Source organism: Alligator sinensis, unplaced genomic scaffold, assembly GCF_000455745.1.
Source record: "Alligator sinensis unplaced genomic scaffold, ASM45574v1 scaffold2238_1, whole genome shotgun sequence".
Taxonomy (NCBI): Eukaryota; Metazoa; Chordata; order Crocodylia; family Alligatoridae; genus Alligator; species Alligator sinensis.
Genome location: NW_005843619.1, coordinates 15,212 through 27,407, shown reverse-complemented (window position 1 = coordinate 27,407; position 12,196 = coordinate 15,212). Strand labels below are relative to the sequence as shown.

The following is a 12,196-nucleotide window of genomic DNA, read 5'->3' as shown; positions in this document are numbered from 1 at the left end:
AAAACAAGGACCAATGGTCATAAACTCCTCCAAAACCATTTCAGGCTGGACGTAAGAATACATTTCTTTACTGTCCGAGCCCCTGTAGCAAAATTCCCAGTTTTTCTTTCTTTTTTTATTTTAAAATGCATTCCCTCCCCTTCCCCAACCATTTCTGACTTTCTCTCTCCCCCTCTATTCCCTATTCACCCACCAAGGCAGAGTTCTTTACAGAACAAAGCCTAAAGAAGGGGAACTTGAAAGATTAGATAATGGAGAGCTAGACTTAGACCAAATCATAGGTGATGGTCAATTTAGAGACAGACAGAGGCAGGAACCATTGTTCCAAAATATTTTCAAGGATAACCTGGCCAAGCGTGAGTCTGAGGTGGTGAAGCTAGGGCTGATGAAAATGAACTCAAAGCTTGAAGTAAGAGAAGGCTCCGCACTTTAACAAGGACTTGGTAAAGCTTGAGAGAGTCCAGAGAAGGGCTACCCATATGAGTAGGGATTTGCACGGCAAGCCATGCAAGGAAAGGCTGAGGGACCTGGGACTCTTCAGCCTGAAAAAGAGACGGCTGAGAGTGGACTTGGTAGCAGCTTACCGCTACATCAGAAGCATACATCTAGGGCTCGGTGAACAACTGTTCACCAGGGCACCCTTGGGGAAAACCAGAAGTAATGGTCACAAACTCCTGCAAGATCGTTTCAGGCTCAACATCAGGAAAAACTACGTCACAACTAGGGTTTTCAGACTGTGGAATAAGATCCCTCCAGAGGTGGTGCGATCACGTACCTTGGAAATCTTCAAGAACAAACTAGACAGTCACCTTGCTCGAGTCACCTGACCCCCAGTTGTCTTTCCAGCCTGGGGCAGGGGGCTGGACCCGATGATCTTCCAAGGTCCCTTTCAGTCTTACAATCTATGAATCTATGAGTGGCTGGAGCCTAAGTCTTAGGAGCTATGGCTTTGAAACAGTTCTTCCAAGCCCCAAAACCTCCCTGCACCTATCTCTCTGACACCTGGCAGGCTTTGTGGCCACAGCAGGGCCTAGCAGCCAAGCCTGCAGTAGTTCCACCCGCCCAGTGCCCCAAGACAAACACAAGCCCACAAGCACCCATGACACGAGTTTTGCCCGTCAGCAGCTAGAGGTGCAGGGCTCCAGAACCCAGAAGCCCTGCACTGATCTCCTCGACAGCTGGCAGGCTGCAAGTTTCATTCCTGCAAGTCTCATCCAAATCAGGCCAGAAATGACAAAGTTACAGGCTGTTTCAACCTTCCCCCTTGTAGCTTATGGGCAAAATATCGAAACAGCGTCAAAACGGTGAAACGTTTCAACTTGCCTCATTTGGTTTTGAGGCTGGTTCAGCTATATGCATTCTGTTCCAACTTTGCTGTTTCACCCTTGAAACAGGTCAAAACAGCATTGAAACAAAACTGGCAGTGAAATTTCGCACAGCCCTAATAGCTAATGGCCTAACAGGCCACCTGCCTTCCTATATATTTTGACCCCAAGAGCAAGTGGTTTCACACGGTGTTGACATCTGGTGGAGAACTTGATGCACTTTTTGTACTTCAATGATATAAAACACAACCGATCTGCCCATCTCTACCTAGTTCTATCATAAACTTCTCTCAGGGATATGTACATAATGTGTTGCGAGTTTCTTGCCCTGCTGATTGAGGGAGTGGATGATGCAGAAGGGAAGAGATTTCAACACACAATACAACTGCTTTTGCAACACTTCTCTCCCAGACCTCTTGTTACCTCCCATGTTTAGCTTGAGTGACAACAGGAAGTGAACCCAGAACCCCAAAGCTAAAGAGCACAGTGCTGGACACTGGGACCGACCCAGATATACCATTATATCAATACTTCGATAGACTGATGTCCTTCATAGGTGGGCTCAGAGTAGGGGAGGAGAAGGTCTGTAACTCATTAATAACTTTGTTTGATGCGTGTATGTGTGCTCTATTGCAGTCAGCTCCATATGCAAGAGAGCAGGTCCTCAGTAAATGGCATGGATGTTTTGCAAATCTCTCTATGTTACAGCTCCCTTTCTTTTCCTCCCATGCTTAATACAACTTCTCTACTCTCTCCCACTCAAAAATACACACAGAAAGCAGGTGCACATAACCCTGGCTACCTCAGTGTGGCTCCTCTTCCCTTCTAGTGGGTAAATGCTGAACAACAACTACTAAGTCTGGTACAGAAATTTCGATGCCAAACCTGCTGAGAGAGGATTTTCAGCATTGCAACCAAATTATGAAAAGAAAACAGCTTTAGGGCTTCTTTTCTTTCATACAGTGTCAGATATCCACTTCCAGATCTATGAGTCACTGTTTGGTACTATTGCTCATTGTTTGGATTCCAGCCGCCTGGGCCAGGCATCCGTAAAAATTGCAGCTTTCAATTAAATGCTTTGCTTTTTGTTGCCCACTGCATGCGCACAGGGGGCTGTCCAAAATGTTCATCTTGTAAAGTGTTGTTTTGCAGTGTCTATAATCCCGATCTGTTCAGCTTGACTCATATTTCTCTGTCAAGGGTTATGCCTGGCCAGTGGGGGACGTGTTTGCTGTTGGTGTAAAACACTGTAGGAATAGATGTGACCTTTCCCAGTGGTTGGCCCACTCCACTGCTGCCCAGAGGTTTGGATCAGCATCTGCAATCATTTCCAGCAGCTTGTGGGCTTCATGTATAAATGGTGTATGACTTTTAAGCCTCGTAAGCCTCCAGCTCTTCCAGTCTTCAGTTAACAGTTGATGGAGCAAGTGATTCTCATCATTTCTTGCCTTTGTTGCCAGTAGTGATGTTAGGGTCTATTTTCTTGTATCACTTGGTCTACAAGCTGTAAGAATGCATGTAAGTTATACAGTATTTTTTGAGACTCAGCCCACTGTTAAGTACAGCGTTGAGGTTTTTAGGGTGGCAACATCTGGACCATACACGAGCACAATATTCTGCTGGAGCATATACCACTGTAAGTGTGCTGGTCCTGAGCACTCTGAAGTTGGTACCTCATGTGATGCTGGCTGACCGTCTTGTGATTTAGATTACTGAAGTGTTCCCTGCAAAGCCAAGCTGGTCTTCTGCCATACTTGCTAGTCTTCCTGAGCGTCAGAATAGTTTGTTCCTGCACTCTCAGGGAGGCTTCTTTAAAGTACTACCAGCTCTCCTGGACTTCTCCCCCTCTCAGCCTTGTTTCCCAGGGGATCCTGCCCATGAGTTGCCTAAGCAAAGCTGAAGTCTGCTTTTCTGAAGTCCATATAGTCAGCAATGAGTTCCAAGTCACCAGCAGGTGCCCTAGTCAGAGAACACGGGCACCCAATCCCACAACATCTTCACCACGCAGCACACACTGAACTAGGAAGAAGGCTGGCACAAGGCGTTATCTGACCTTCACAAAGCCTGTGGCGGAGCCCAGTAGTCCCCGTGGCCAATCCAATGGGATGCTAAGGCTCTGCTTCAACTATCACACCATCCCCTCACTGGGGCCACAGGGCTTCCCTCCCCAGGGGGCTCAGGTAGCCATAGCCATGTCTGGCCCCAACTACCTTCCCTCAGGGTCTACACCCCACAGGGCTCAGGTGGCCACAGCCATACCTGGCCCAACTCTTGCTCCTCAGGGTCTTGCACCCCACAGGGCTCAGGTGGCTCCAGCCATGCCTGGCCCTAACTACCTCCAATGTTACCTGCCCCACCCAAAAGCGAGGGCAGGCACCCCTACCCACCTTTCACCAGGGTGGTAATTCCCTGGGGGCTCCTGCACCACTGAGAGCCCCACCAGGGTGCTGTTTTAAGTCATGCCCAGGACCAGGAGCCTCCAAACCATCCCCTACAAATCCTACCCTTACCTCCAGGATGTTGCATGGAGCCTTGCAATAAGACAATGTTACTGCCTACCCTGCTAGCAGCAAACTGCCCTGTTTATATAGGTGGCCAGAGATCTAAAATGGCCGCCACAATCAAGCACCTGCTGGCAGCTTGGCTCCGCTCTTAAAGTGGCAGGCACCAACAGTGCCCTGCCTTGGCGCCGCTCTTAAAGTGGCAGGCACCAACAGTGCCCTGCCACACACCTTCCCCCTTAAAATAGTTCCTGGGGGAGGTTTCCACTGCTGCTCCTCCAAAGCAGGCTCCCCTCAGAGCCCGCAAAAGCCCTCAAGTGGCAAGCACCCCCCAAAGGTGCTCCGCCACACTCCTTCCCCCTTAACATTGACATTCAGGGGTTTTGCTTGGCTGCCTGCTCTGCTGGCTTTGTCCCAACCTACTGCAGCCCCTGCCACATGGTGAGCACCCCAAAGGTGCTCCGCCACACATGGTCAAAAGTCTTGAGAAATTAAAGACCACCTTGTGCCAAGATGTGCTAGTCCACACACCTGATTTCTCAGCACCCTTTATTTTACAGACAGATATGTCCAACAAAGCTCTGGGAGCCATCTTACTACAGCAACGAACTGGTGAGGAACATCCAGTCGCATTTGCAAGTCGCAAATTCAATGCTGCAGAGGGCAGGTGTGCAACGATAGAAAAAGACTGTCTAGCAATACTCTTGGCAGGGGACTATTTCTGATATTATTTATTAGGGCAGGAGTTCTTAGTTATTACAGGACTCACCCCACTATGGGGGCTGGTGTGAGCCCACATAGATAATGCCCACAACCCCTGCTGGCTGCTGACCCTACAGCCATTTAAATTCTCGGTAGTTCACCGACCCAGCAAGGACAATGTTGTTGCTGATTTCCACCGCTGCACAGATGCCACAGGGTGTCAGAAAGGTATGGCACCCACCTAGCTGGGACAGGGGAAAGCAGGGGTCCCCTTGTCCAATTACCTTCCCCCTCCTTTCCTCCTCCAGAAGGGAAGAGCCAGAAGGGAGGCAGCCTGTTATACTGGCAGGCATTCTGTTTTCTATAGGATCTGTTCTTTTTCTTCTGTTTTATTGCTTATTTCTTTGGTTCATTGAGACCCTCTGGGTCGAGTAGGGAGCGCCACTTCCTGGCAGGGGAGAGCCCAAAAATCTGACCCCAGAAAGGGGCTGGAGAAGACATTGGGAACACCCATGCTACCCGAATAAACAGCCGAGGGTGGGCCGGATGGTGGATCTATGGCCAGCATAAGGGAAGCGGAGGCCAGAGGGCGGAAGCAATAAGTGAGGTCAGTGAGGTGCCAACATCCATAGTTAGTGAGTGGACAGGGGGTAGGGAAGGAAGGGCCCCGAGTCAGCCATGGCAGTACTGTTAGTACCCCTACGCTCATACTCCTCCCTAGTTGTTTCTCCAAGTTTCCACTCCTTGTAAGCTTCCTTTTCATGTTTCAACTCACTGAAGAGTTCTCCAATAAGCCAAGCTGGTCTTCTGCCATACTTGCCAGTCTTCCTGTGCATCAGAATAGTTCATTCTTGCACCCTCAGTAAGATCTCTTTAAAATACAACCAGCTCTTCTGGACATGTATCCCCCTCAGACTGGCTTCCCAAGGGATCCTGCCCATCAGTTCCCTGGGGGAGTCCAAGTCTGCCTACTCAGCTACTTTCCTTCCTTCCTTTCCTAAGTTCCTGTGTCTCAAAACAATTGATCCCAGCCTTCTGCAAACTCAGCAGACATCACTAAAGACCAGCCTGTCACTCAGGTCTCCCACTTTGTGGGTGAGTGGCCCAACCACTAACATTTTGTGCCAAAAAAGTGGGTGTGCTAAGCTCAGAGCTGTCAATGTGACTTATCTAGGCTTTGAAGGCACCTACAGGATGGGGTCCTTCCAAAGAACTAGGCACCTCACCAGCATTAATTTGGTTTACAGTGAAACCTAGAAATGAAACAGGCACTTTTCTGAGCATGCAAAGAAGCTGATGCTCGGCTGTTCCTTCTATCAAGTTATACTATGATTTTCAAGGAGCCTAAAGGCATAGGAAAATAAATGAGTCACCCAGAATTAAATGAAAAGGATGACTTGCTACTTTGTGATAACTACTTGTGTGCATGGTCTTGCCCTATGGTAGGTGCAACCTGACTCAGGGCACTTGAACACTTATTGAGAGAAGGTAGGAATGATGAAAGATTAAGGACCAGGTTTCCATAGGCTTGAGATGCCTAAAGATTTAGGTAAGCAGGTAGTGAGATTTAAAACAGCACCAAAGCAAAGAGACCTAGCCAACCAGTTCATGGAGCTTTCTAAATTCAACTGAGCATCAGTCTGAATCTGTGTGTGCCTAAAAATGATTGTTAGTCAGTCCCACAGGTTGCTCAGAACTAGAAGCAGGGAACCGTTTGTGAAACACGTATAGGTAAGCAGGTAGTGAGATTTAAAACAGCACCAAAGCAAAGAGACCTAGCCAACCAGTTCATGGAGCTTTCTAAATTCAACTGAGCATCAGTCTGAATCTGTGTGTGCCTAAAAATGATTGTTAGTCAGTCCCACAGGTTGCCCAGAACTAGAAGCAGGGAACCGTTAGTGAAACACGTGACCTGTGCCTTATAGTAGGTCGAACTAGAGATCCACAACGGTCCCTTTGTCTTTAAAAAACATTAATCCAGGGTTTGCCTCTGGGCCTCTGCTTCTAAGTTATGCAAAGCTCTAGGGAATGAGTCCCACAAGCCTTCAAAGAGGGACACAGATAAATCACCTTACTGCAGCTTCTGCTCTTTCATACCAGGGGTGATCAGAGGCAACTACAGCCTGTTCATTGTAGACTTGAATCAAATCATTGGTGTCTTTATCATCTAGAAATTACAGTGACAGAGGCAAGAGAGACTAGATAGATTGAAAGTTGGGTAGTGAGTAACGAATCCTGGCACTAGAGGATCAAATGCAACAGAAGCTTGAGGAAAACCCCCACAAAGACCAGCACGGTGAGTTGCTTCAAGTCTGAATACAATGAATGAGAAGCTAAGGGCATAAGGAAAGTCAATGAGATTGGAATGATCTGTTTTTGGCCATGTTGCTGTAAGCTAAATCCACATGCCATTGACATATGAGTAGATCATTGAAATTAGTACTTCTTAGTAAGGCAGACACCTTTCCAAACTCTGCTCTCAGTCCAGGTGGCAATGTGATGGGTATTGGTTATGCAAAACCAAAGTAATATAGAGATAGTAGTATCCCCTTTTCACACAGAAATGACAATCTAGCTGGTATGCAGCACCATATGTTAGTGTGCAACCAAGTGGCAGTCAGACCTCAGCCAGTCACCTAGCTGTGGATTTATTACATACAAGTTGGTGATATGCAGTAGCTTAATAATGCACCTGACTACAGCATTTATATTGAAAGGTGTGGAGAGTTTACACTACCTAGTTGATAGCAATAATGTGATAGGTCTAGTACTGCCTGGTGTATAAGACTGTTTTCCAGTTCTGTATAAAAATCAAAATATCCCATCAAAAGCAAACGCTTCCCATGGAAAAAGTCAGTGCTGTAAAAACCAAAATTTCAATCAAAAAGATTTTTGACTGAAAATTTGGCACCAGTCAGATGCTGTGTGTGTTTGGGAGTGAGTTTGTGAGATTGTTTTGACAGGAGAATCAGAGCCTTTGAGTTTTGTTTTTCTGATCCTGACCACTGCCCTTGTTCTTTCCTCCGCAGGCATCACACAATGGACTGAAGAAGGCAATGTCCAACCAAACCACTGTAACCGAGTTCCTCCTCCTGGAATTTTCTGACAGCCGGGAGCTGCAGCTTTTACACTTTGCCATCTTTCTAGCAGCGTACCTGGCAGCTCTGATAGGGAATCTCCTCGTTATCATGGTGGTAGCCCTCGACCACCACCTTCACACTCCCATGTACTTCTTCCTCATGAATTTGTCCATCCTAGACCTGGGAAGCATCTCTGTCATTGTCCCCAAATCCATAGGCAATTCCCTGTGGAACACCAGGTTGATATCCTATGCTGGATGTGTTGCCCAAGTTTTCCTTTTCTTCTTCTTTGGTACAACTAACTTTGCCTTCCTTACCATCATGGCATACGATCGATGCATTGCCATCTGCAAACCACTGCATTATGAGACCATCATGAAGAGGAGTGCTTGTGTCCAGATGGCAGTCAGTGCATGGGTCAGTGCCATTCTTTATTCTGCACTGCACACTGGTAACACTTTTCGGTTACCTTTCTGCCACTCCAACATCATCAACCAGTTTTTCTGCGATGTCCCCCAGCTGCTCCAGCTCTCCTGCTCTGACTCCTATCTCACTGAAGTTGGGATTATTGTGTTCAGTGCGTGTTTATTTTTGATCTGTTTTGGTTTCATCGTTGTTTCATATGTTCAGATCTTCAGTGTGGTACTGAGAATCCCCTCAAAGCAGGGCCGGCATAAAGCCTTCTCCACCTGCATTCCTCACCTTATTGTGGTCTCCTTGCTTATTTTCACTGGCATCATTACATATACGATTCCCATATTCAACTCCCCCTCACGTCTGGATCTCGTGGTGGCTGTTCTGTATGCCATACTGCCACCAATGATCAATCCTATCATCTACAGCATGAGGAACAAGGAGATCAAAGCAGCCCTGAGGAAATTTATTGGTTGGAAATTATTCACTGGGAAGATAGCATCCATCTTTTTCTCATTATTATCAATCTGTTATCTTTGTGTTCATAGATATAAGTAACTTGTAGATATGTCCACCACAGTAAGATAGTGTGCAATACAGACCAACTCATCTGTAGTAAGTAAATTCCCCTATATTTAAATCATCTTAATTGCTATTAGACTTTTTTTTTCTTTATACTACCCTCTTGCTCATCTCAAAGGAGCATGGTGACAAAGTGTTCAAGATATCTTGGTATAGCTCCACTGAGTTAAGATGAAATCTTGCTGGGCTCTTGTGCTAATGTCCCCCCCAATTCAATCCACCTACAAGCATGTACTTGGTAAATAGTCATTCACTGTCAAAGGTGGCTAGATGTGATGCTAATTGCACTGGTGCATGAATTCACAGTTGTAATGTCCTCATATCATTGTTTTCTTTTTAAATGGGGAATCCCAAGAGTGTGGCGGGGAGGGAGGGCTCTCTTTCTACAATGTTGAAAAGTGGAAAAGATAAGCAGAAAGTGTCAGCTTTGCTGAGCTCTTGTTGAAATGAATATTTTAATGCTGCCAGTATTACTGAGTTATTAAACTGTGTGTGTCCATGTATAACCTTGACTAAGGATCCTTTTTAACATGTTAAATAAAGAAAGAAATCTTTTGTTATTCATGCAATGGGATTTCTGGGCAGTCGAGTACCGACTCCAATGTTAGGCGGCAGTTTACCTTATTACGCTTTCCCTGAGGAGCTGTCTCCTGACACTATACAACTTTAACACTTGTCTCACACTGGGCAGACAAGGTTCTCTGGGTAAAGTCCTTACGGCTCTAACCCACACCCTCTCTTACACTGGGGCTTTTATGGTGTTACTCTTGGGTGCAGAGACAACAGGAAGACTTCTGGTGCTGGGGCCTTAATCCAGTGGTACTCCAGTTGTCTTCATATGTCATTTACTCTATTATGTTCTTGATTAGACATGGTTTTGGAGAACAGGTTCATTGGGAGCTACTAAATAAACAGTCAGGGATATATCCTCTGACATCCCAAAGCCAATGATGGTTTATGCCAGGAAAGGTATGAGAGTTTGGATTACTCCAGACATGCCCTACACAGATACTCTCTGTCTAAAGCCTCTACTACTTGCTACTATCAGAAACAGGATACTGGGCTAGACAGACCATTGGTCTGCACCTTTATGGCACTTAAGTTGTCAAGTAAAAGCGTCTGAATGATGCCATCACGATCTTCTCTAATGGTTAGCCCGTCCATGGCACAGATGTCCCTGCCAAAACCTACCCTGCAATGGTCATTTGTCCCTAAATAAAACTTGGGGGCCTTGGGAACTCTTACCTCTTCTGGCCTACCTCTCACCCATTAATGGATAACTCAGAATATGGAGGAGGTGTTAGAGGCAGATGTGGGAGGTGAACTGTCCTATGTCCTGGTCCTTAGCATCTACCAGCCCACCCCCCAGTATCACTAGTACTGTATTTACTTCTGATTTGGTGTCCTCATCCTAATGCCTCTTATTTCTGTGGGTATTTTACTGTTCCCAAGAGGTTTGCCCCTTGCAGACTCCCCTGAAAGAGAGAAGGGGGTCTATGCCGGTGTCCCAGCTTCTCTGGGAGGAGTGCTCCACTGCTGTCACTTCATTTGGAGGGTAGTGGCAGGGAGAGGAGCCTCAGTGTATGTCCCTGCATTGTCTTCATGAAGCCTTGATGGTCAGGAGAAGCTGGTATGGCAAAAATGTGACTTTTTTGCAGAGGGCCATGGGAACTGCCCTGCTTCACAGCTGGATCCCTAAAGGAAGCAGCACCAGCTGTTCTGGAGGAACATCTAAGTAATCCCATAATGGATAAGTCTGCAGTAACCACTGCCTCAGGAAGGCTTACCCATAATTTCATGGCTGGCTGGAGATCTGCAGACTGAAGATTTAGGCCCTTCAGGATATATTCCCTTTTCTGAACAGAGCAGGTTGGAAACCAATATTTCAATCACACAGGAAATTGCAATATTTCAATATCTGTCCCAGGATTGCGACAAAACTCACAATCTCAGAATTTTTTTTTCCATTAAACAAATTATTTTGAACTTACATTACTTTGATCTTGCAGTAGTGAGCTCTGTGCTGGGCAGCTGCCCTTTTGAACACTGCATGGGAACAGGAGGAAGGAAGCAGGGTCGAAAGGCAGTTCTGCCTGGGCTTCAAACTGGGGAGCAGGAGAGAACGAGTTGGTGTTTGGAAAGAGAATAGGAGGGGAGCAGGTCTGGGGACCTGGAATCTGGGGCTCAACTGTGTATCATGGAAGAGGGACTGAGGAAAGGAGGGAAACTAGGGCAAAAAAACGAGTTGGTTTCAGCTGAATCAGCAACTCTAGTTGGAAACTCTGGGCTGTGAAGGCTAAAGGAAGAGTGGCTGAGAGATTCTGCTGGGTGGAGTACAGGACAATGAGAGAAGAGGGGTAGCAGCTGTGGACAAGTTTTGTCACAGAAAGAGAATAGGAGGGGAGCAGGTCTGGGGACCTGGAATCTGGGGCTCAACTGTGTATCATGGAAGAGGGACTGAGGAAAGGAGGGAAACTAGGGCAAAAAAACGAGTTGGTTTCAGCTGAATCAGCAACTCTAGTTGGAAACTCTGGGCTGTGAAGGCTAAAGGAAGAGTGGCTGAGAGATTCTGCTGGGTGGAGGACAGGACAATGAGAGAAGAGGGGTAGCAGCTGTGGACATGTTTTGTCACGGGGCCTATACTGCATGAGGATGCTCTGAGGCTGTGGAGAGGATTTGGGGCCAGGGGGGCTGGAATCACGAGACTAACTCCATTGTAAGTAGATTGATTCACATGGGATGAGTCTGAGACAACTTAGCCCCTTTGAAACCAGTGGAGTTACTCCTAACTATGGCGGCTTGAGAGAGAAGTTAGCCTCAATGTATGTCCAGTATGTGAATCTCAAGCAATGCTGTGAAATTCTCTGACACATGAAGCTGATGCAACTGGGAAATCTGAGTCCAAATGGTAGCACTCTCCTTTCCAAGTTCTGCTTATGCTCTGCCCTTTCTGGTTTTGTTCCTGCTTGCCCGTGCTATTCTCTAATACTCATCCCTATTAATAGGAGCCAATTTCTGAAATGGCAGATAAAAGTTATGGATCCCAAGCTCTGCAAGTGCCAAGAAATTAAGTTGTGTGTGATGTGTGAAGTGCAAAGTAAAAGAGATTTTAGTCCTTGACCACTAATCTCTCAGGCAGAATTTGAATATAAAAGAATTAAAATATCTTCCTCATGTTCTATCTCCAGTGATGGCTACTCTTCTCTAGCTCAGAGCTGACTATTATGTTCCCATGGAAATGCAGTTTGAATGGAAAACTCAACTGCTTGATAACATGTCATGGGGGTTAAGGGCAGAAACGATCTTGCTGTCTCAGGATACCCTACAGACCTCAGTCTGTTCCCAATTCTTTTTCCAATGTTAAGTTTCTGTAGGATGTGCAATGCATATCATGATATCAGTCCAACAATCAGGTCGCAACAGCAACCACAGCTCTCAGACTGCATAAGGAATCCCCTAGGAAAACTCTGATTATTCCAAGGAGAATTAACAGAGGACTGAGTAATAAACAGCTCAAAAAGACTGGTCTAAAATAATCCCATACACAAATAATGGATTTCTATAAAACAGAACCAGGGATTAGATTGACCCT

The 12,196-nt window shown here is 46.3% G+C and overlaps 1 protein-coding gene across 1 annotated transcript; it reads left to right on the top strand.

Moving 5' to 3' along the window:
* Positions 1–7,584: 7,584 nt before the first annotated feature.
* On the top strand, positions 7,585–8,494 carry LOC102387575 (olfactory receptor 14I1-like; the record flags this gene model as incomplete). The annotated part of the gene is made up of 1 exon (XM_006039010.2): positions 7,585–8,494. A coding segment is annotated over exon 1 (910 nt), but the record flags the coding sequence as incomplete, so codon positions are not given.
* Positions 8,495–12,196: the final 3,702 nt, after the last annotated feature.